At 29.3% G+C, this 26,933-nt stretch overlaps 1 protein-coding gene across 2 annotated transcripts in view; it reads right to left on the bottom strand.

Moving 5' to 3' along the window:
• Nucleotides 1–26,933, bottom strand: part of LOC129916979 (phosphofurin acidic cluster sorting protein 2) — a 95,829-nt gene that overhangs the window by 65,078 nt on the left and 3,818 nt on the right. For both annotated transcript variants that reach the window (XM_055997273.1, XM_055997274.1), the window contains exon 2: nt 25,524–26,683. In XM_055997273.1, the coding sequence (XP_055853248.1) occupies nt 25,524–25,732 (209 nt within the window). In that variant the 5' untranslated portion in view covers nt 25,733–26,683. The remainder of the gene's footprint in view (nt 1–25,523; nt 26,684–26,933) is intronic.

The raw sequence follows: 26,933 nt of genomic DNA, 5'->3' as shown, positions 1-26,933 counted from the left end.
CATGCTTTTATAGTTATTTATTAGCAGAAAATATGTAGCTTTTTTTCTGGCAAGGTATTAGTTCAACATTTCATAGCTATCAGTTCGACAGCTCCGCACTTTTTGGTTTGTTTTAAAGAAATACAAATTTTAAATTCTAATTAATTTGTTTAACATTTTTGTCATGGAAACACCTTTCATTGTAAAAGAGCACAGAACACTCAACTGTATCAATTTTAAAAGTTTTAACTTAAAAGGTCACTGTGGCGTATGCGCAACATTTTTTTTTTAAACATTTTGTGATGGTTTATCTTTTGGAAAATTCAGGACTTCAGAAGTACTGGCTTTGAGGGCCATGAAGTTCGAGAAATATATATCTTTTTATTTAAGTTTATATGGCTAAATAAGTTTTAACGGTTCCTGTTTGTTCTCAGTATTTCCTACTTAGGTTGGAATTGGAAACGCCTAGCACAAAAACAATTCACGAATTTTACGATTTATTAGAGAAATAACCTATAAGAAAAAAATCAAACCACACAAAATACAACAATCAAAACTAATTTAGTTGATTCTTAATAGGAAATTCTTGTATTGGAACGGTAAGCTCGTGATAAAAATACACCTAAATCTGACAACAAACAAGGAGATTGGATTAAGCAAAATAGAAACAAACGATTTTGAGCACACCAGCTGATTTCGCAAAGCGCTTACATACTTTAGTTAATTTAACTTTTTTTAATGTTTAGAACAAGCCTTTCAATAAATTTTATAAACTCGTTTATTAGTTCAAAATTGAGAGCCAATTCACTGTTTAAAAAAAACGTGTCACGTACAGTAAACTTATATCGTCGGTGAAACGAGAAAAGTGTGTTACTCCATTTAAGCAAATTTTATAGGAGAGCAAAAAAACAAAATCGTTTTGAAGGCATTTGTATGAGTTTTCATTTTCTAATTTGCTTATAAAATAAAAACTATGAACTTTAAGGGGATTCTGACTTTAAGGAACGGTAGATATTAGGTTTGGCTAATAGATGGCATTCAAATCTAATTTTCAGAAAATTTGGAGTTACACACTTTTCTGGTTTCACCGACGATATCATTAAATGTTTAGAATAAAAAATCAAATAGTGTATGTCTTTAAACTGACAGACACAGGCGCCTACATTTTGTTCATGTATCTTTTCAAGACGCTTTAACCTTCCATAATATTTAGTCCTTGGAATTATAAAATAGTTTTGTTTGTAGGTACGTGACGTTCTTTTTTTATTTAAATTTCTACTTACAACAGTAAGAATTCAATTTTATGTGTTCGTCGAATATGAACGACTTCTTTGACAAATACAATCTTTAGCAACTACTTAAAATGAGGCAGTTTGAAAATATTTGCAAAATATTAAGTTTGTATGTCGCCATAAAATGCATCTTAAGTATTTTCAATTTTATTAGTTTAAATTCAAATAAAAAAATACAAATTCAACTACCTACATAGAATTATTTCAGTCTAATGTTACTACGCCATAATTTTTTCTGTATGTCTTTAAATCTTAAAAATGTTGTTTTATTTATATATATACAAAAAAAAACATCGCAATAAAAAATGATTTGTTTTCTTATCATTATTTAAACTTTTGTTTAGGAGTTCAAAATGAATCTTTGTTATCTTTAATAGGTACAAAATTATAACAATAACAGATAGATTAATATTATTATTATCTTAAACGGCTGCAATGTAAACAAGATAAATTAATTGGCTACAGTTTGCATTAAAATAACATTTAAATTGTAATTATTTTTATTAAATATCTTCAAAATCATTTTCGCATTTCAGGGATTTTATTTGCCCTTTAGAACAACCTTAAACTTGAAACACAAAGCATTGATATTAAAAACAAATGTGTGTTGAAAAAAAATATGAAATAATTTAATTAATTAAATACCATTCATTATTTCTTGAATATTTTCTTTATGTTTTTCAAATGTTTATTTTTGGCAGAGAGCAGGAAAACCCCGAGTGTTGATTAATGCATGGGTTTTTTGTTGAGAATGTATTTTATTTTAAACAGATTAAACAAAAATCGTGAAAAAAAAAACAAAATAAATTATTAAGAGAATTAAAAACTGTATCAAATAGAACGAAAGGTTAACATTTAATAAGATTTTATAAAAAAAAATGATTTTGTACAACTTTCGTGAATTATTTCTTAAAATTAAATGAATAATTATTTAATTGCAATGTTTCTTACTTCTTTTGTTTAATGTTACGATTCTTGGACTCAATTTAAAGTTAACAATAGAAAAATAAAATGATGTTTACCTGAAACAGAAAGAAAGAGAAATTTTAAAAATTTTGTATGTATACCTAATGTATAAATTTTATGTTAAAATACATAAATATAATTTATTAATTAAATCAGATTGATAAATTAGTCAAAAGGAAGACTAGTTTACAAAAAATGAATAATTTTTTAACACCATTAAACTTTTCCTACAGATTTTACCCAGAAAACTCAAAAATTGTATCAAAAAATGCTCATAGATTTTTGGAGACATGATTTTTCAAAGTGTTTTGTATAAAAACATATTCTCATGAATTTTTTAGCTTCATGATTTTTATTCTAAATGTTAATTTTCAAACGGCTACATTTATTCCAACTGAGTTTTTACAATAATCACAGATTTTTTCGGCCTAACAAAAACACCCTTTCGACAAAAAAAAAAAAAAAACATTGCAAAGGCAATACTTTTCAATAAAGTTCGTAGCGTATTATTTAAACCATTGATTACTGGGATTCACAGATTTTCAGATTTCAAGCAAAAAAAAACACCTTTTTAATATACAGCTAAGAGTGGTTTCTAGATTGCATTGTGGATTGGGGTACCATTTGTGTCATAGTTTGTTTGGTACTGACTTTGTTTGGGTAACTGCCATACTTTTATATTGCACCAACATTTTTTCTTTGTGTTGTTAAAAAGTTTTGCTCCATAAAATTTAAAATACGTAAGTTCAACGAAAATCCCTTATTATATTACTATTGTGTCCTTCAACCGTAGTTAACATTTGTAAGTGATATTTTCAACATGTTGCATGTGTTGTAAATTTTCCATAACATCACAATTAAAAAAGTACTCTCAAAAAAATGAAAGCTACATTACCTACATTCATACAACAAACAATCTTTCAAAATTTCGTTTCATCACGTCACGCTAATCAACCATTTAACACCATCAGTCAAATAATATTTTTGTGTATGTCACCACATTTTTTTTTTTTTTGTGTTCAACACGAACAACAAAAACAACTCAACTCTCTCTCTATGACTGTGACTGACTGACACTAACAAACAATCATAAATAATACTCGATTTTTGTGTTTTAATTAAATTGTTTGTTCATTTGCCAAGATAGTAAATATTGTGCGCTTATTAATTAAAGAAAGAAACAGAACAAAAAAATACAATAATAAAAAACAAGTCAGAAAATTTTAGCGGTTTATTTGATAAAGATATTAATTCGTTAAAGAATGCGAATAGAAAATTATTTATTTCTTTCTTTTGCTACGGATTCAGAAATTTAAAAATTCTTTTCTAAAAAACCGTTTATTATATTAATTAGTCCATAAAACAAATGATGGATATTAATAAAAGTATGTTAATTCCATCTTATGTGTCATTTAAAATCAAGTCAATGACACTTAGACATTTCATGGCAATTTAGCAAAATTTTGGTTTACCTAATTTCATTTTTGACAACTCAGAGGTGAATTTAAATGTCAAAACAGTAACGCAAGAACGCATTGAACCTCCAATCTGCATTAAAAATTGCAAAAAGTCAAGTTATTTGACACAATGATGAAAAAATTAAATGTCTATTCACCTCACGACACGTTGTCTTTAAATAAATTACAATTAAAATTAATTCAACACTAATTAAATTAAAAAAAAAAAAAAAAACAAACACTATATTCACCTAACAATTAAGAACTTGATTAATTGTTTGATTTGTTTATAATTTCTATTCAACGCCATCAAGTTAATTTAATGATTGAATTTTTCAAAAACCTATAGTGCCAATTTAATAGTCATGCATTTTAAATTAAATTGTTTGACACACAATATACTACTGCAATAGAGCAGCTTTAATATATAGGAAATAGAGAAGCAACTTTGAAAAAAAAAAATTATTATGAGAAAATCATCAGGAAACAAAAAATATACATATTCGATGGCAAATACGAAAACTATATAACACAAGAAAAAAATACATCATCATAAAGAGTTTTAAACTCTGATGAACTTTTTTTTATGTCATTTTGTTTATCGTTGGCGGAAGTGTCAGTATAAAATTGAAGCACATCCGTCGGTCGTCGTCCGTTTGTCGTTGCATATGCGCTTGGAGTTTTATTTTTATGGATGTTAATTATGAAAATTAAAAAGACTCTTTTTGTTATCATAGGATCAGGGTAATATTCAAGAACCAGATGGTGTTTTGTTGTGTATTTTTTTTTTTTAATTTAGTCTCTCTAATAAGGAAGTAGAAAGACAAAAACAAAAGAGACAATGATAAAGGAAAGGTAAAACCTTATGGCTTATCAGAGTGATAAACAATATCCTTTTTGAAGGTATGTATTTTCTTTTTAATCTTGATATCAACAAAAAAAACTCTGGTATATAAAATCAAAGTTTAAAATAAAGCAAAATGAAGAAAGTTTTAAAGGATTATTTTTTAAAACAAAACTACTACTTGTTCAGCCTTATTTTGACATTCGCTTTCGTGCGAAAGTTGTTCGATTTCGAAAGATTCGCATTTTCAGTTTCGAACGATTCGAAAGTTCATTTATCTTTTGAAAATCAAGCAAATTTTGACTTTCTAATCATTCGAATCAAATGTCATTTATTGGCGTTAAAATTTTTGAGTCGAATAAAAACGAAAACACATGTAAGTTCAGATATTTTTGTTGAAAAATAACGAAAATAAATTTACTTTTATTTGTTGGCGTATTAATTTAAGGTTTGCTTCCAAAACAGATGTCACTTTTTGTATGCAGCTTGACACAGATGATTGGGACAGTTTAATTGCGATCTTTGCCTACCCCAAACTGATATCCACCATCTGGAACAAACCGCAAAGTTGTCGCTAGAATTATGATGGGAGGAATAGACAAAAATGTGCGTCTTTGAACTTCAATGGTTAGCTCGTCCAACACGTACTTAATAAAGACACTTTTATCTTCAAAGAAAAAAGATATATATATGGGTTAGGCGCTTTAATAATTTTTTTTTTAATAATTTACATATACGTGTAAGACCTAAGGTCTTTTAAATACGCTTGGAAGGAATCAGTTTTTACTTTGAACTTTCCAGCTCGAATTGATTTGATGCATCCATTATCCTTTTCCTTCATATCTGCTCTTCGCCGCACTCTTCTCTTCCCATAAAAAAAAAACAATTGCCATTTATTGAAAATTAAAACTTAAAACTCTAACAAAAGAAAAAATACCGGCAATTGATTTTAATTGTTTTTTTTTTTTGTTCAGAACTGAAAAGTGTGACCAGGTGTGTAATAAGTAAAGCGAAACTTTGAAGTTGCATTCTTTTTTTTTTTGATCACACTAAAATTGACATGAATGTTCAAAAAAACTAGTACTCATCTATTCAAAACTTTTGAATTCATTTTGTTACTTTTTCATGTCAATAAACTTGTCCATCCGTTTTACAAATTTAATTTTTTTTTTTAATTATTTAAGTTATTTTTGTCTTCAAATAATTAAATTTACAAGCACTTTAACACAATATTATTTATATTATTTATATTATTATCTTTTTTTCTAATAAAGTATTTATTTTCCAACCCACCTTTGAAAAAATTAGTTTTGTCACACTAACCCTAATATAAATGTCAAAAACAGCTGATTTCGAAAATGAAATTCATTAAGGTTCATTTTATGAAACATTCGAAAATGAACATTATTCGTTCGAATGTCCAAATATACTAATTTCATTCGAATGAATAGATCCATTCTATCGAATTAGCTATTCGTTCGAGTCTCAAAATAAGGCTGGTTATCTCCCGAAGGACAATCAGTACCGAAAATCAGTACCGAAAATTCAAACTTCTATGAAAATGTTGAAATAATGTAAAAATCTCTGTTTTTTTTACACAAAACGTTTTTAGCGAGTGCAAAATAAACGAGTTAAAATTAAATTAAGAAAGCAAATATGGACGCTTGTTTCCAGTTTATCTCGTTGGAGAATCGATCTATTTTCTTAAAACTTGGTGAGACTAAAGGGCTCATCATAAAGTCGATGTTGTTGAAGTTTCACGAAAAACTAATTTAACGTATAGCCAAATTATTCTCCGATTGTAACGGAGAAAACACGTACTCCTCTTCTCCGTTACCGTCTTTGTCTGTTAGTTTTTCGTGAAACTGCTAGAACATCAACTTTATCATGAGCCCTTAAGATTCATCAAGTTTCAAGAAAAAAGATTGCTTTTTCAACGTGATAAACTGGATAACAAGCGTTAAAATTTTCTCTAAGTTACTTTGGAATGGCCGAAATAGTAGGTGGCGTAAGGCAAGGTAGTGTTCTAGGTCCAATATTGTGTTTTTTTTTTTTTTCATAATGGACGCGCAATCAAGGGACTTGAATTTTTGCTACCCTTATGTTTTAACATTATGAAAGCAGGAGGAAAAATTTCGAAAGAAAGCCAACAATGATGGTGAAGAAAAATAGGAAATGGGAAATGGGTCACAAATAGAAGAATTCTTTATTAATCTTAACGCTTATTTTTGATCCGATTAAGTAAATACAATTATTGTGTTTCAGTAGCTCCAACCCAGGTTTTAGATTTTGAAGCTTTGGAATATAAGCTTTGTAGTTAAATCAACGGATGTAAGAAATTCCTACAACGAACGAAGAATCCTAAGCACTTTGCAGCATTTGCAGCACATATTGAGCACTTAAAGCTTTTTCTTTTCTTTTATGGAAATTCCCCACATTCATATGGGCTTTGTGGGTATGCTGCGTTTAAGTGACACGAAGCAGCAGTGAGTTTTGGAATTCCACGCAGTTAATAATGACCAATTGAACAATCCTGTCAAGAAAACCTAATAAGTTGGTCATATGGATCGTTATAATCGAGTGAAGAACTAGGAAATGCGTATAAGAAACTAAGAGTGCTGTCTTCAATAAAACAATGAAGATGGATAGAAGATATTCCTTAAAAATCATTGATGAAAACAAGAAAAAAGGAAAGATGGAACTTTGTGAAACTTCAGCATAAATTTCGTCATTTAACTTTGTAGTAAACGGTTCGAAAGATAATTTGATTTTTTATATTTGACATTATTGAAAATTGAAAATGCGAAGTTCTATTAAATGCCTTAAAAATATCAAGGTCAAAAATTTTTCGCTGAAACAGTGCAAAGATTGGTTTCACTTTTCGAAAAGAGAAAACATCAGATCCCTTGTGGACATCTGACATAACGGTCGTGTAAAATTTTTAGTTCTCCAAAATATTTCATAATCTGACAATTAGCCAATATTTCCATGACCTTGAAAAGTATGGAGTTAGTACAATTGGTTGATAATTTAGGGAAGATGTGGATAAGCTGAACAAAAGTACTTTTGCATGACTTTTTTTTAGCATTTCAATTCTTTTCCTTGCTTGTAAAATAAGCCTTATACTTAACAGAACAATGTCCGAATTCATATCTGCTGCGGCATTTGTTTTGTCTTAAAAGAAGAAACATCTTGCCTACTTGGCTGATGAGATCGGAATCAATTACATCAATTCACTTCATATGCTTGGATGTGATTTATTAAAAGATGTAAGGTTTAATTTTTTTCCTGGCTAAGTCAAATGTCGATATAATTTGAATAATTTCCTACCGTTTCAGAGTTATACATATATGAAAAACTAACATTTTCGACATTTAACCTTGAATAACATGCATAAGTAGGTGAGATTTTTGAAGACTTTTTTACTCGATATCTCTGTGGTTTTTTTCTAGGTTAAATGTCTTTTTTGACCAAACTAATTTATGGAGAAAAAAATGAATGCGTCGCATAGAAAAAAATCAGCATTTCGTTTTGACATATTATATTAAGTTTTTTTTTTTTTGAACGCATGAGTGAGGATTCGTGTGGTTAAATTATTTAAATATACACATAGCCACTGAAAAAGCTATAATTATACATCTCTGTGTCAGTTACCTACAATTAATTTAACAAAAGAAAATTAGAAAAAAACTACTGACCTATATTTTATACTTTTTAAAAAATTAAACTTAAAATGAGACCAACATTTGGGAATAACAGAAAATATAAATTTGCAGAAAGTTTGGAGTTTTAAAACACAAAAAACAAATTAAACGTTTTGAGATGAAAATCACAAGAAAATAAAACTAAAAAACAGAAATCATTTAGAACAAGTGAAAGAAAAAAAAAAAAAACAACTTGACACAAAAGAACCACGCAGATGTTTGTCCTTTTTTCTTGTTGAATATGTTTTAGTTTTTTTCTTCATTCAAAACAAAATAAATGAAACTTTTAGTTGTAAACTTTAAGTGAAAAAAAACGGGTCAAGTTTGTCGTTTCAATCTTAAATTTTCTATAAGTAGTCATTTAAAAACTATTTCAAGACTACTGGAGGGGTAGAAAATTCGATGTATTTTATTACTTAAAACTTTTTTTTCCTCCCTTCCTTTATTACTGAAAACAAAACAAAACAAAAAAAAACAAGAAATACACACTTCTAGCATCTCATTAAATAAACAAATATAAAATTACTACAACTATTTTATATGTATCTTTCGTTCTCCATAGCACCACCCTCTCCACACTGATTATGACCCCGACGAATTTAAAATTTTCAGTCCGTTGAGCAAATAATATTCCTTCAACAAATGGAGAACGGACAGACTACAACTCAGTCAGAAGTCAGATATACCTTACCTCTTCCTAAGTATAAATACAGACAACAATGAACGTAATTCCATTAAATGACATTTTTCCCTCTTTCATTTTATAACCTTTATACAGATGACAAAAGATATATATTTAAGTATTCAGAGCTGTTTGTACTTTTATTTTTTTTTTTTTTCAAAAAAAAAAAAAAATTTTTATTGTGTGTGTCCAACAGCGCTGATTGCATTGTGTTTTGTATATCCAATGCTTGTGGCCCGTGCTAGATAGTTTTTCAGTCATTTCAATTTGCAAGCAATATATCCAAAGGGGGCACGTCCGTCGTTGTCGTCGTTCTATTTTGTTGTGTGTATATGTATGGAGACTTGATGCATGTCAAAATGTTTGTATGTGTGTGTGCAATGACTGAAGGAAAGTTGTCGGATTTATAAATTTAGAAGATTAGAAACATGACTAAGGTCTTTTCTGTTGTCATTATGTATCTTCTTGCAGGTTTACATTGTTCAAGAAGATAAATTGTATGAATTTATAGGTATTTTAACTTAAGCTGAAATATGGGTGGATCTATTTGCTTTTCGTATCTTTGATTTTCGTCTACAAATTTTTAACTTTATGCACCTTTATCATACCATTTTTGTCAAAGATTTGAGAGAAAGATTTGTACTTGCTCTGTTTTGTATCTCGGTTGGATTATTTACCAGGATGTTTTTTTTTTTTTTTTTTCAATAAATAGTTGGTTTAATTCCACCTGATCCATCTTCCCTTTTGAAAAAATTGATCATGATCCCTTCAAAAATCAGAATAAACTTTTTAATCGGTGGAATCGTGCCACGTCATCAATTAATGATATTTTCATATTTTCAATAACAGATTGTTTCTAAAAGTTTTACAATAGCTTCTAGAAGTAAAACTTTAGGTATATAAGCTGAAATGTTTTTTGGGAATGATAACGCCGTACTATTGAACTTAGCTGACCTTTTAAAGAAAGACAAATGCAATCAGCAAGATTGCTAAAATTGCAGAAACCGCTAAGGTCTATAAAGATCCGACTAAGCATATTATATTATTATTTAGGATTTTAAGGATTAAATACCTGAAATATGTTGGCAAAATTGTTGAATATAAGGCTTTTAAGTGCAATAAGTTACAGAATGATAAAGCCTCCAAAAAAATTGCAAGTTCAATGGTAAGAGAAAGAGTGACAAAAGGTTCCTTCTCTGTTAAGGATTGTCGGAGATGCCGTCCAGGTACGGGTTGTTGAAAAGTTTTTGTACAATTTCGTTTTTCCCTCCACGGCGAATTGGATATACGAGTAGATCAGCTTCGAGAAGCCAGAACTGCGACCTCAAAATTTTTTAACGAAACCTGTCTAATTCGTTTTTCCATGTTTGTCTACCCAAAAGTTTCTTTTGTCCACACGTCAAAAAAAAAATTAGAGCCAATTACTTTTTTATTTATAGGAAGTCTGCAAAACGAAAACTCGTCTGAAACGCTTAAATAGGCGTATAAAACCAAATTTTATCCATCTTGAGTTCTATATACATCAAATATTATCATTTGTTTTTAAGATCCCCATTTTTTTTTTTTTTTTTTAACTTGAAACAGCTATCATTTGTCCACTTCGAGAAATCGAAACAAAACATAAATTATCGTGTGTCAACTGTCCACCCTACGTTTAGAAGATTTTTAAAATCAAAAATTGCACTGAAAATTTCAGAGTCCTCTGACATCCCCAAAAATTGCTTCGAGTTATACGAAAAATCATTCTTCGGCTACTAGGAAGTTTGCTGCGAAATGTGAAAAACACTTAATGCATACAAAAAATCAGTTTCGGGCAATCACGAATATATGGTTAGTAAAAATTATTATATTTTGGGCACAACGCGACGACTCTATGAAGAAGTAATGCTAAGTGACTTACCAACTCCCAACCATTGCTGTATGCCTAGTTATATAATTTGAAAGAATTGGAAGAGGCCTACAATGTTCTGCCTGGTCTGAATGTCAATGTGAATTTTACTCTTGTGGTTTTGTCAATTGCAAAACATGTCAAGAGGTCGGAGGTAGTATTTGAGCTTAGAACCTTGGCTTGACTGTCTTTCGCACTAGCCATTTCGCTACGAGGTTCTAAAATACTACTTTTTTCTGTTAATAATATATTTACGATTAGAACGGCTTTTTGAAATTGATGTACAGCAAAGCTTCCCTTCTGTTCTGTGTTTTTTATAAATTTTTTTAGCAAGAACTCTTGCCAAAAAACTCCCTAAGACAAATGAAAAGTTTAGTCAAAATTTAGGAAAACCAAATGCATAAACGAAGTTTAGTCAAATACATATATTTGAACAAAAAAACAAAATAGCGTCGCACATTTTATCTATGTACTATCAAAAAATTGCTAGACATAGAGCTTTCGCTTATTTTTTTAATTTTTTTCTATGGAATTCATTCACTTGGGCGATTTATTTTACTATTGCTTCGAAAATATAATAATCCCACATGTGTTTTTATTTATCGTATATTTGCTTTTCTTGAAGTGATAAACACGAACCGCAACAAATATTATAAATTTTAATCCTATATGAGACTATGGGCTTGGACATTTTGAGTTTATTTATCTTTAAACCATTCATTCTGAGTGGCCCACTTAAATACTTTTGAATAATAATCAAGACAAATCTTTTTGCTGTCAACTAACGAGCAAATCAAATAAAACTTTTTAACAAATACAAACAAAAAATATTTAGTCAACAAGTTGACTTCTTATTCGCCTTGTCATGTCATCTGTGTTTTGGTTATATGAAGGAACATAAATTTAAATTTGCCAGACTTTCAAAAGTTTGGCATATCAATATGGTTTTAAATATTAGAATAGAAAACATTAGAATTTAGTGACTTGAATATTTTTTTTTTCAAAGCATTTCCTCAACTTTTATTGACAAAATCATTTTATCAATATTAAATATTCATTCGATTTTGTCAGAACAATAGTTCTTATGTCTAAATACTGATAAAAAAGGTAGAATGCACTGTGCAGGGCTTTGTTTTCTAAAGGGCAATGTATTTTTGTAATAGCTCGAAATAAAACACAAGTTAAAGAATATTAAAATGATTGGGCTGTCTTCATAAAGTCTACACGCAATACGACTACTGGACCTTTTGCAAAAAAAAATTGAAAGTATTGAATTTCGTTTTTCTTTTGTTGCTTTGTACTTCACATACCTACATACATAATAGAACGTAGATAATAATAATAGAATTTTTTTTAATCTGCAAGTTTTACGATGGATTTGAAAAAAAAAAACAAAGGTTCTAAAAACTTGTAGCTGAGCTAACTCCACAATGAGTTGTCCATGAAAGTTTTCTTGAATCACTCACCGATTAGAAATTACAGCACTCCAAACTTGCAAAGTTATATACCTTATTTAAAGTTTAAACAAAATTGCATACTTATGTGAAAAATTGAAATTCCATTTTTTTATTCTTATTATTTTAATAACTTGTTTCTTCGTTGTTTTTTTAAGCTTTTATAGTTTATTTATGTTTGTTTATAAAAATAGTTAAACACTATTTCTCAATGAAATTCGCAAACTGGCTCATTGTTGTTAAAATATGTATGAATAAAAAAAAGATCCATTTGAAATTTACTTGGTCTTTTTCCTACAAAAATTAACGAAATGTAATAAAAAAAATGTTACATTGAATAATTTTAGTAAAATCTTAAAACAAAAGGGCCAGAACCCTTTTTCCAAAATGAAGTTTGGAAACTAGGCCCTAATTTATCATTTTTATTATACACGGCTATTCTTATATTCGTTCGAATTTGAAAACGGAAAAGAAAATTGAATCCGTAAGGATTGAAAACTGTTGTTCTGATTTCCATTCGACTTTTTTGTTGGAGAATATTTTTTCCGCGGTAGCAAATTGGTATCCGTATTGAAACCGGCAAAAATTTATCGGATTGTAGATCCGTTCGTTTTTCGAAACACCTATGAATCCGCAAAATGTGTTCGAATACGGAATTCGGAGCAGCTAAAATTTGAAAACAGGAGAAAATAGAATTCGAACGGAAATTAGAACAGCCGTGATAATTTTGTTTTCCGAATCTTTTTCATTAGCTGTCTGACTTATTTTGTCAAATTATGTATATTCTGTTTTTTTCCTATTTTTTAAAACAAATTTTTTCTAGCTATTTTGCAAAAAGAAATTCTAGCGTAATATTTTCTAGCATTAAGATTTTTTTTAAATTTTTTTATCAGAAAAAGAGTTACTAAATTAAATTATAAAATATAATATTTTTGTATTTAAAAAAAGAAGACGAGTATTTAATTTCAATTCTTACCAAGATAAAATTGTAATTAAGGAGCTTTTAAATAAGTTTAAAGTAGGTACATTTTTTTTTTTATATTTTAATACTTTTGATTACATTTTTATGTTTTTTTTTTATTCAAAATAAGGTTTTTAATTAGAAAAAAAAATTTAAATTAATGGACAATTGTTCTTTATAATGAAAAAGGTCTTACAAGGTCGTCTTGAAAACTACGACATAATTCTCAACCTTATGTTGTTCGGTATTTTAATGTTTTGAAAGATTTTTGAAAGCTTTGGAGTTTTAATTAATTAATTTAAATAAATTAGAAAGTAGAACTCTCATTTGAAAACATTGTGTTAAAATCAGTTTAAAAGAAGAAAATTGCCTTATTAATCAAAAAAAATGGTTTTTATTTTATATTTTAATATCCTAGTTGAAACCTTTCACTTTTTCATAAATTAAAAAATTTTTTTTTTTAATTTCAAGTTCATTAAACTGCAGCAATTTGATCAGTAACAATTAAATCTTATTATCCTATTAAATAATTTTTCAATTTCTACTTTTTTTTACTTTCCAAATAATCTATAATAATCACCCAAAATAGCAATAAACAAATAATAAGTAATTATTTTCAGCATCAACAAATATGGATTCAGATTTTCGCTCAACACACAGACGTAATCGAAAAATTTTAATGCATAATAGTAGAAAAAAATATTTCTTGATAATTTTTGTTTTTTCTTCTTTCAAATTTATTTTATATTGAACTAGACCCACCAAAGCTAGCAGCAGCTACATGTACGTTAGGGTGGTCCAATTTTTTGGTTTTTACATTTCCGTTGTTACCCACTCAAAAATTGGTTGCATATGTGTTTTGTATTAGGTACACACGTGAAATTTCAGCTTTTTAGGTGAAGTGTAAGTGGGCGCTCAACAAGCTCAAAGTTTTTGCTCACATGCTGTTATAGCTGGGTCCTCATGCCTAGTAATTAACTCTTGTTTTGATTTATCAAGTGGATTAAGTTATGATGTGGTAAAGTTTTTCATAAAAAACCAATAGTTAAGTGATATTTTCACAGATAATAATTTTTGTTCATTTAAATTTGTCTGTAAGTATTTTTTGCTTAAAGTTAACAAAACAGAATTAATTAGTGAAATACGAGCTAGTGACTCAAAACCAAAGAAACATGAAAATCATTTACATGGTTGTCGTTAACATGCGTGCTTATCATGTTTAAGCCAAATTCCAACCTCAAGCCAAGTCCTAATACAATATAATCAGATATTAGGGGTAAGGTAAGGGTAACAAAGTCTAATATTCCAAGGCTGATGAGCGCCCTCTTCCTTTTACTTTTGAGGGCTAAAACTTTCAGCATGTGTTGGTATTGATGTCTGAAGCAAAATAATGCGTGGGGAACTAATGAATTATATGGTTTATTTTTTTGCCTTATAACGTGGACCACACTAATGTACGTAATAAACAATCTTATGCACCGCACCGTGTAATTACCTAGCACGCTGAATTTTCAACAGTCTCCCTCGATATCATCGAACGAATCCATTGAGCATTAAAATACGTGCTTCAATCAGCAATGTCTGCTATAAGCAACAAAAATAACAAAAAAAATAATTATAGTACAAAAAAGTTTACGCGAAAAGGTCTTTCACTTTCTTCACTAAAATTCATAGTCCAAAATGTTGTGTTACGAATATTACGAACATTTTAAATATTTTACGTTGAGATTGTCATTTCTGGAACGCTCTTCGGCTATGACGAATGTTTTTGACTTGATTCTGTAAAAATGTACTAGTGTAGTATATTTATCATCCTTTTTTCTCTAAAATACTTATTCAATTGGTTTAATGAAAATTTTCAATAAAATGTCTAATTTTGTCAAAAGCGTTCCAGAAATGACATAATTCTGGCTTATTTATTCCTTATAAGGTAAAAAAAAAAATAATTTTGATGTTATGGTGTAATGGCTGTAAATTTTATGTAAACATTAACAAAAAAAATTTAAATTTTAAGCTTTTTGGTGTTCCCGAAATGACCTGAAACGTTCCTTCCATTCTTATTAATTCATCGAGAAAAGTAATTATGCGACCGCAGTCAATTTACCAACATAACTGAAACACAGTTTATAGCGCCATCTCTATGTAAAATAGATGTTTACAATTTTTGTTACATTAGTACTAACAGTTTATATTTCCTGAAATTATTTGTTAAAATGCAACTTTACCATCAAAACTATAACACGAATGACGGCAATGAATAAGAATGGACTTGAGTGAGTTTGTGACGGAAATTTCTCCCGCTGTGTTTGTCTTGTCTTTCTCTTTTCAACATTGCCGGTATGTAGTAGGTACTTTTTTATCCAAAAAAAAAGGAAAAAAAACATAAGCTATCAACTTTGATTACCAACAACATAGATTAAAGTCGTTTTTTGATTGGCAGCACACAGATAGACGTCAAAATGACATGCTCACGTAACACATCCATCAAAGTATTCAAAGTGAATGCCAAAAATCCGGAAGATGTTCCAATTCATATGCAAATTATAAAATTGATGAGATCTGATAAAATAAAAGGAAAGGAAAAGAAGAAAGTGTTGCTATATGGTACACGCGCTTGAATAGGAAAAAAGGGGATTGAACCTACCAACCAACGTCAAAATATTGAAATTTCCATTTTTGCATCGTAGTATTGAGGTAACAACAAAAAATAAATAAAAAACAGAATCATGATTAGTAGGTTGTTATGCAAATAACAAGAGAAGGACAAGCAGAGGTAACTAGTGTAGGCTTTTCAAATCAGTTTTTCCAATATTGCAGAAAGCACAGAATGGCCATGAGCCAACGTTGATGATGATGATGATGAGAGCTTTTGCCCGGACAATGACTTTTGAATGTGACGATACAAAGGAAAATTGACGAATACTTATTTTTGGAAATCACTGAGAAAGTTTTTTTTCAATTGTTTTGGTTTTTGATTTAGATTTTAATATCTATTTTGTATGCCGGTTGTATGTATGTATTTTTTGTTTTTTTGATGAGGCTTTCGTTCTGACAGATGATGACATATCGATGTTCGTAGGTGATTTTAAAATGAACTGTCAAAAAGAATCAAAGATCTAAAAGAAATATTGATTGACTGATTTAATTTATTTTTAAGCATTCGATGTCTAATCAATTCCCTTTGAAATTAATTTGACAGTGTAAAATGGATTTAATGAATATGCAAAAGTTTTTTAAACAAGTTGTTTTAAAAATACGAGGAAATAAGGCAAAAAAGAATATACATATGTACATTAGGGTGGGTCAAAAAAAATTGAAATTCTTTTTTTTTATTTGGTACTCCGAAAAATCGATTGCTAGACACCTCTAGAATATACACACCAAATATGAGTTCTTAATATTAATGGGAAGGTCCTCCGCTTCGCAATTTTCCATTTTTACACTAAAAAAAATCATATTTTTAAATCGATTTTTTAGCAAATTTCTTTACATATTCTTGTAGGAAATTGAACGCTCTACAAAAAAGGCCTTGTACACTTTTTTTGTTAATCTAACCGTTTAATAGATATTTGAGGTCCAAAAATCGAGAAAATCTTTAAAAATTCGTTTTTTGTTCTTAATTTTGTAACAAATTGAAAAATTATAATAATCTTGTAGGAAATAGATTGTTCCACAAAAAATGTCTTGTTAACTTTTTTCATTAATCTAACCATTCTAAAGATATTCGAGGTCAAAGTTAAAAAAATTATAAAAACATTTTTTACTTTTCAAAATTTTCTAATTCACTGAAAATTCATTATTTTCAAATTAGCAAGATATATTCTTGTAGAGGCTTAAACGTTCTATAAAAAAATCCTTGGAATCAAATTGATTGCTTTAACCAATCAATTCTAAAAACCTGTTAAAATTGCACTCTTATTTTAGGGTCCCCACGATTTTTGCATTTTTTTTTTTTTTTTTCAATTTTTTAATACTTGTACTCTCCTGTGAATATGTATTTTTTTTTTTCATATTTATTTCATAGGTACCGAAAATAAAAACAAATTACTCTTTTACGCCGAAAATAATAAAAGGTATATGGAAAATTTAAGACTTTTTGCATTTTGAGTAAATTTTATATTAATTTCTCGTGTGAAAAAATATATTTCAATACAATTGGAGCCATTTCAGTAGGTACAATACAAATGAAATTTTCAGTACAATCAAAAAATGTCATTTTCCATTTCAGCTTTTTATAGATTTATTTATAAATTAACAAAATTTATCATGTTTGCAAAACCTCTAGCTCAAACCACGACTACGGCACACAAACAGAAAAATGGTTCAATATTGTGCCTTATTCCAAAAAAAAACTACACCTATCTTCTACGTTAACGTATATTACACTAAAACTTCAATCTATAAAGACAAATTCTGCGAATAATATCTCGATTTATTGTGTTACCATATTTGGCCAAAATGTTGAGCTCATATTGGTCTACAAGTGCATTACTTAACATAACTGAGTAGTATGTAGTTCCTACGTACCAAGGTATATCGCAAGTGCAAAATTGCTCTACAAAAAGTTGGTACTACAATACTTCTTTATTAAAAATGTACGAAAGCAAGAGTTAACAGTTGCCAGTGGGTTTAAGCTTGCATAGCACTACCAACCAACGCGTGCCAATAAGAGCGTGCGTGTTTAGCTAATCAACCATTTCTTAGTGACATGAGTGCCGAGTGGTAAGTTAACGAAGCGCGTTGATGCGATTATACATATGCACGTAATTAAAATAAAAAATTAAAAAATAAAAACATACGTGTACTCTGTCAGAGCATATTTTTACTGGTTTTTCTGTTCTTTTCTTCAATCTGTTCTAATAATCTTGTTTTATATAATTTCTCATAAATAAAACAATTTTAGATTCAAGAATGTTTTACAGTTCATTCATCTTCTGATTCCTCATTTTCACAATTATTAAAATAAGTCTAGAATGTCTTTCAAGATAGAATGATATCCAATTGCGTCAGTAAAATAATGCCACAAGTATCTATCAGGTATGAATTGAATCTTGTTAAAAAAAAATAAAAACAAGAAACAAATAACACACACATTTATACAGTGAAACATGGTAACACAACGCAGCACAGACATGAGTCACTCACAAGTGAGTGTTGTTCACAAGAACAAAAAAAATCAAAAAAAAAAAAATACATAATTCTATAAATAAACTAAATAAACTTACTCGACCGGCATTCGTTGACTTGTCTTACAATTTGTATCAAATTTATGAACCAAATAAGCCACCCGAAGCGCAATATGAAAAAAAGAAAATAAATAAATAAAAAAAAAAACTGCTATGGTTATGGACGGACGGTGGCTGAGCTGAAGGCTGTCGCTGTCACTGTCACTGGTTTTGTCGTGGCCAATGGCCAGTGGGTGTTAAATGGCTCGATTTCACTCCACATAACACTTACTGTTTCTCCTTCATATTTACCTTCCATTTCCATTTCTATTCCGTAAACCGATGAACGGCAACGATAACACGACGACGCATGGTAGCGGCTGCGGCGATGATGGTGTTCGTGAGTTTTAAACATAACCTCTGGCATATACGATATACCTATATAACTATCTATGCGGTATAAACGGATGGATTATATTATTATTTGCCAGTTTACTCCTTTTTTTCTTTCGATTTCAAAGCATTTCAACGGAAAGTTAAGTCTACTTTTCAAGACAGTCAGTTTTACAGAAGCAGAGTATTAGATGACTCAGATGAAGTGGTTGTTAAACGTCACTCATACAAACATACATACGTATGTATACCGAAGGTGTGTTAGTTGATACTTTAATGCAGAGTGTCACAATGAAAACGAACAAAAATGATTTTAAAGCGTATGCTAATGCTATAGCTATCACATTGCACTTTTCAAAATGTTTTAGTATTTTACAATATTTGGGTTAAAATATTGTGCTTTTATAATAACACCGAAACTTAGCTACAATAAACCTGAAAGCTTATTTTATTAAGGGCTATTCTAACGTTTCGGGTGTGACATTGTTACACATTAATATTTTTTGTAATTTATGATTATCCATGACTTTTTAAACACTTTTCATTTTATTTTATCATTGCCAAAACAATGACTTTAACATGTCAACATGAAAGATAGGAGCCCGTTTCGGGTGCTACTCAAAATCTCAAAAACTCAAATCTGTGCTTTCATTTCTTCTCTAATTTTATAAATTTTGAACTTTCATTGTTCATTAGTAAAAAAAAATTTAATACAAGGAACATTATTACGAATTTGATTTGAGCTATCAAAAATCAATCCATCATGCAATATATTTAACATCGACGGATTGATTGCCGCAACGCATTTTATGGAATCTATGAGTTGGAATTGGGCCTTTATAAGCTAAGAGGATATGCGTTGAAGCCGGCCAATTTAGCTTTAAACGTCATGTCAACTCAGCTTGTAATCATTTTAAAAAGCTCTTTTTTATCTAAAACTGCTCTAATTTTGATGAAAAAATTATTTGTGCAGCCACTGTCACACATAAGACATACATTTCTTGGTACTTTTAAAATAAAAAAATGCTTAACCAGTATCTTATAGAACCACTTATTTTTTACATCGTTGGAAAAATCGGAATGTTTTTTTTTTTTGTTTTTTTTCTCTAAAATAGATTAAAAAAAACTTAAACCGGTTGAAATATTGCAAAGCTAGAATTTTTGTAAAACTTTTGGCTGAAATTTCAAAAAATCGTTAATCGATAGATAGTCCAGATGTGTGTTGAAAAAAATTAAAATATGCCTATTCAAAAACCCTACAAAACGTACTAGGTCCTGACGAAACGTTTATTTAATTTGTTTTTGTCACACCGTTTCATTTATGTTGTTCACATTACTGTATGGTAGTAACTTCATAGAACTTAATAATTAACTAAAAAAAATACGTACAAGACACTGCGATATTCGGTGTGTTGTGATCTTTTTAATTAAAAAAAAGCCAATCAGATAGCAAAATTTTGACAGCTGAATGTCTGTGATATTTTAAGTTCAGTTGTCACAAATAATGTATATACCTACCAAGTATTAAGCCTTGCTAATGGTAGATATCTACTTATTTAAACAACAAGATAGGTAACTACATCACTTCAAATTTGTATTCAGTAATTTGTGACAACAACTTATAAATTGAAAAATCTACTACGTACTCAAGATTGTACTACTAGATTAATGTGATGAAACTTTTGCGAAGTCAATATAATTTTAATCTAATAATGAGCGTATTTTGTTTTATAAATGTCAAGACCTTTTCGATAACAAAAAAAAGATACCACAAAAGTAAACAAATTCAATAACTTCACCATGTGTTTTATTTTTTATGTAAACAAAAATAGTGTACGAGTATCTATTGAAAATAAAGATACAAAATGTGCTTAGAATTTAATCAAAATACTTAGTATTCTTATCGATAGAAACATTTTCGGTAAATATGAACTTAATACCAATACCTATTTATAATAATTTATTTTATTACATTGAACAGGTGGTATAAACCGTTTCGATTACATTCATATCAGGGAAAAAAATTGGCTTGATATTTCAAGCAGCTAGTTCATGGTGAAATGCCATATAGACCTAGTACAAAACAAGAAATGAGTCGCAGTCGCAATTTTTGGCAGTTATTTAGTATTTTAAATTCTTAATTTTTATTATTTTTTTGTTTTGCTATGTTTGTCTCTAAGGATTATAAATAAATAATTTGATCATTTGTGTTGTGGTGATGATGCAAGGGTTCTTGGCAAGGCTTTCTGCAAAACAAGATTTATGTTTTCATTTTATTACAATGTAGTTTATATTTTGGCATGAAATCGCTAAAAATGCAGGTGAATTGATTAGTTTGAAATTGATATAGAAAGACTTTCATACAAATTCAAGAGATATTTTATACATAATATGTTTGCATTTGATCAAAAATGCAGAGGCTGGATTCCACAAAGTTTTTCTGTATGTGACATCCATTTTTTTAACATGTTAATACATATGTGTTTTATGAATTTTTTTTTTATTTCAATTCATTTTATTTTATTCATTTTATTTCATAAGATTAGGTTTACAATAGTTATAGTTATTACAATATATAATAGTTATTACAATAGTTATAACAATAATTCCTCGTCTTCTAAACAAAACTTTTTTGTTGAATTTACTTGTCTGTACGTTACGTTCCTTTGGTTTTGTTTTTTGTGTCCGTCAAAAATGAAATATGTAATCGATTAATACAATCTAATCTATAAGAATTTCTTCAAATAAGATAGTCTAAAAAAAATTAACAATAATAAGGCAGATTTGTCTGTACATGACGGTTGAACCCATACCAGTTAATCGAATATATTTCGATTATTAAAATCATTACAACAAAATAACAAAAGAATTATCCATATTGATGTGTCACATTTTGGCTTAAAGATATATTAAATCAACTAACATTTAAAATGAAATAATTTCTTACTCATACTTCACATGAAATAACACAAACGTGTACCAATTCATTGGGAACACCTCATCATTCCATTTCTACAATTGCTCCCACTCGATCTTTCAATTTAATTTGCCTAAGATCGTCGTCGTGTCTTTGCCCTGTCACAATCAATATCTCCCCCACTTACTCTAATTAGGCAAAGATGATTCATTAGTGAAGTTCTATCATCTTTTATAGTTAAATGAAATGAATCTGAACAAAGAACGAAAAAGAAGAAGAAAGTGAAAAGCACAATCTTAATTGCATTGAAAATAATTAACGTTCACCCAAATTAACTTTACGTAATGATTGTGTTAAATTATGGATGCTAAGTAATTATAAATTTACATCGCAATTCTCTGCGCTTTTTATCACCAATAATTATGTCAACGTCCGCGACTGCCACTACAACTGACTATAACGATGACAAAAACAGCAGCAGCAACAGATGGTGAATATCGAGTTTAACTGGGTACACTTTTTTATTGTTGTTGTTGTTTCCTTTGCTAATAAGATAGCTAATTGTCGACGATATAGTGTTGATAGTTGTAGCCAGCAATAATTATGCGCTGCTACATTTTTGCTGGACGACACTAATTGTCAAATTAAAGTGTTTAGAATTGTGCGAATTTAGAGGTTTTACATGTATACGAAGCACAAAACTTAATTGCAAGTTATAAGTTCAAAAATAATGTTGACTTGTTTGTGTAAGTTATATTGCGGGAGTGGAATTTCATAAATGACAACAGAGGAATTTTTATCGATATTAGCTATAAGGCAGTAAGTTGACGATAATTATGTAGATAGTGATATAAATAAAATCCACTAGAATAGTATTTTTAATTAACATTCTGTAATAATTTTAAAAACGTTATAAACATAATAATTTTTGGAAACTAGTTGTCTAGCTTCAAGTTAAACAAAAGTTGTAGTTTTTACGATGTCGTTAGGCCAGTTTTGATTTGCAATTACTGTACTAATGACTCTGATTTTACTTGACATTTTTGTCCAAATTTTGGCATTTTTTCCTATTTGTTCAAACATTTTTTGCTTTGGACATAATACACAAAAATAAAACACAAAGACGAGCTTGTGATGATTTTTTAAGGAATTATTCGGCAGTTTAAAATTTTAAATACAAAATTTTTGTATTAAGGTGGTGTAACCTACAATAATAACTATTTACGTGAGCGAAGAAAAAATAACGCCATAACTTTACTATTATGGTATTTAATCATATTATAGTTGAATGTACCAGAAATTAGATAAATATACCAGAAATAAAGCTTAATATACCAGAAGTAAAGTTATCCCTGCTTTATTTTTTCTTCGTGTGACAGCTTAATGTTAAGTGGCTTATATGCAAGCTCAGACTAGATCCTTAAAATGTTTTTAATATTTCTTTGAAATAAGTTATTATTTAGAAATGCTTAAAAAAAAAAGAAATGAGGTACATTGGTCAACATCTAGGTATCCCCATCGCTACGTATAAACTAATGCTCAAACAAGATGCTTCAAATAAAACAAACCTTAGGTGGAATAATATCACCACATGTATAGCGACTAAACAAATTTGGCATATACTGGATCTGAAGCACTCTAATTGTTTAATATCCCTTAGCAGATCACAAATCAGCTCCGTTATGGGTGTCATAACAAGACAATGTATAAAAGGCAAGCACGCAACACTACTCGGAATATATTCCAATGATTTCTGCAGAAGCTGCATGGATGATTTTTATTCAATCTTGCCATCAATGATTTGACATTTTTTATGCAGTCAAGTGATATTCTTATATCAAAAGTGTCTTAATTAGAATTAAGCCAATGGTCAAATTGATGCTCCACATTTTTTTTTACTTTTATCGGGATAAATTACCGTGGAGGAGTCAGTGTTTCACGCTTATCTTAGTAGGTATCTTAATCTGTTTAAGTTGTTATATAGAACTTCTTGCACAACAGATTCAACAGCTGAACATCTACCACCAGAATATTTGTTTTTTGTATATCCTATAAGTTTATATTTCAGCGTTCTAAAGCAGAAATAGTTTAGCACCTTATACTTGGAAATACTAACTATGATTAACTTTGTGAAATACCATGGAAAAACCAGTAAAGAAAATTGAACACACTCATAGCATTTGAGCAGTTATGTAACAAATTGTTGAATGAGAGGTGCTTTTAAGTTTGCTAATCAATTGACTTTTCACAGAGTTAAGGTAGACATGGTTTATTCTAGAATCTGGTAAGAAGTCATATACAATACAGCTGTCAATTTCAAATAAGATGACCCTATACGTCAGATTTAATAAATATTTTAACAATCTCCAGGCTCTTAATAACAAAATAACAGCTACCTTATACGATATAGTTTTTCCAAAAAATTCCCTTACTTGCTAGATATAAAACTCCTGTATCCTCATATGTTGCCTTATTTACAAATTAAATAAGAAAAGATATAAAAATTCCTTAACACTCAATTCTGACTGTACACAAAAATGCAAAAAACGTACTTTTTTGTATACAACTAATCAATAACGACTGAATGTGGGACTGGTTGTGGGATGGTAATAAAATTCTTCCCATATAACATATTGTATATACAACAAATCATCAAATGCTACCAAAAAACCAATTGGTAAATAGTCTTATAAAGTACTAAAGAGTCAATAAAAATCTCTCTCCATGAAAAAAAAAATCAAATCGTAAAAAAAAGCAAAAAAAAAATAACACAAAAACAAATCTGTAAAACCCTATTAGCTCATTAATGGTATATAAGTATGTAAACCTACTATACAACCTCTTATCGTATATCATACAATTACAACCATAATCTACATTATAGCGATGCTTAATGTGTATAAAAAAGATGGCAATTAGATAAAAAAAAATGTTACAAATGCATCTATTTATACATAGAATTCCCTATTGCGCAATTGTATACTGACCAATATTAAAACTCACCCTTTTGGGATTGATTTCCCGGAAACTCAAACCAAATTCCCCATTTTTCTCAATAGTCCTTCAACTACTACACATAGAAATTCAACAGTATAGTCCTTTTTGTATAAGTACATCCATTTTGGGGTGTGGTGGTTTTTTAGTAACAAATTTTGCAATGAATTTAAGGGCAAAATCAATGCACAAAACGTTGATCATCATCACAAAAACAAAAAAATCGCAGTAAATGTTTTTTTCTGCTTCACAAAATTACAATGTGCAAGCGCAGATGCAAATTATGTATATATTTTGATTCCCTTCTAAGGATGTAATTTCACAAAAAAAAAGGAAAAAATAAATAAAAAGAAGAAAATGTTCTTCAAATTAAATTGAATTATTAAATTTTAAAGGCGATTATGTGTATCTTCTTCTGCTTTCATAAAAGATTTGTTTTTATTTTTCGCATCAAGTAAAAAAAAATAATCAACAAACAAACAGAAGAAGAAAATAAAAATTAATAATTTATGCAGAAAGATTCTAAAAATAAATCCCTAATGTTCGGCTCGTGGTGAAGATGAAGAGACATAAAGTGAACCAAACCAACGTCTCTCCCTCTCCTAATTCTCCTTCTGCTCTGTAGCAGTCCTATCCTAGTCCCATTTTACACATTATTTGTGCGAAATAAAATCAAGTTCACATTATGATTATATTTCTTTTGGCACAAACTTGATGATTGTGTGGAGACATGAGAGAGCAATAATTAAAAATATTTTTTTTTTGTTTTAATTCTTTTCCTCGTCGTTATAATATTAAAAAAGATTGTTGAGAAAAAAAAAACTCACCTTGGTATGCAATTTGGCGGTGTACGATCTACTTCCCAGGCAGCAAACAGCTTCATTGGCACCGGTTTTCCACCGCTACCACTGCCTCCACCTCCCCCACCGCCAGTGTTGCTGCCACCGACATTCATATTTCCCGAAGACGATAGCTTTTCCAATTTACTGGATTTCTCAGCCATGCTCGATGGTGTGGTGTTAGTTGAGAGGCGCATTTAAAATTGATTTTAATATAATTTACAATTTTTCAAATTTTTAATAATTGGACAATCGAATAAAAGGTATATTTTAAAAAATAAATATAAACAAATTTTTTGTATTTTTGTGAATCAGGAGAAGAGTGAATTTTCTTCACTGAATACATAAAACTTCGACAGTGGTAGAGACCAACACAAACGCGGCGACGAGGACGACGTTGACGATTTTGTTGTTTGGGATGAGGAAGGGATTTTGTGAGATTTTAGATTTTTTCTTCAAAGAAAATTGCATTTTTCAATTTTTGGAAAATCTCAATTTTGAAAAAAAACGACACTCTTTTATTCTTTCTCTTTTTGTTTAAACAAAATCCGCACAAAAGATTGTTGTTGTGTACACCGAAGAAAAATTTAATAACAAAGAAAGAATAAAAACTCAACTGAACACAATGACGACGACACCGCCCTTTTTCTTTTTCGTATGGAAAAACGTAAAGGGACAACGAAACGAAAAGCGGAGCCCTGGGTTTGGATAACAGGGAAAAATATAGATAGATAAACACAAATTAAATCTCACTTATGACAGGCCCCAAGCGCCGATTGATTACAATTCTTCTTCCAATGCACAATTAATTATTTAATAATGAACGATTGATTGGTTGATTCTTTGCTCACTCGATTTGTGATAAACAATTTCAATTTATAAACTTAATTTTATTAAATTTCATTGATAAATGGCGATGGTGGAAACGGGTTTTTCTTTTATTCGTCTCGTCGTGTGATGTGCTGTGCACTCTTCATGGCAGACAACAAAATTCGACTGCGCGCTACTGCTGCTGCAATTTGGGGATAGAGACACTCTCGGCAGTAATCGTTGGAGCTCTGCTGGCTCTGCTGGTGTGGTTTTGTATTGGTAGATTTATTACGTGGGTTGTGCGCACATAGTAAGTGTTGCCGTTGATATATGAATGTCTGGAGAAAATAACAAAAGAGAAATAATTTATTAAATTTTTATTTATTTTTTTGTTTTTCAATTAAGAATTTATTGATACCATACATTTATTAATTAATTAATTAATTAAGTTAATCATTTGTTCTTTATAGATTTGTTAAGAGCTCTTGTTTTGATTTTAAGATATTAGGTTGTTTCTTGTTTAATGTGTAATTTCTCATTCCATAAAATGGAAAAATTATATTGCAGAACAATAATTTCAGAATCTTT

The sequence above is a fragment of the Episyrphus balteatus genome, chromosome 3, assembly GCF_945859705.1.
Source record: "Episyrphus balteatus chromosome 3, idEpiBalt1.1, whole genome shotgun sequence".
Classification (NCBI taxonomy): Eukaryota; Metazoa; Arthropoda; class Insecta; order Diptera; family Syrphidae; genus Episyrphus; species Episyrphus balteatus.
This window is presented reverse-complemented; position numbering and strand designations above follow the sequence as displayed.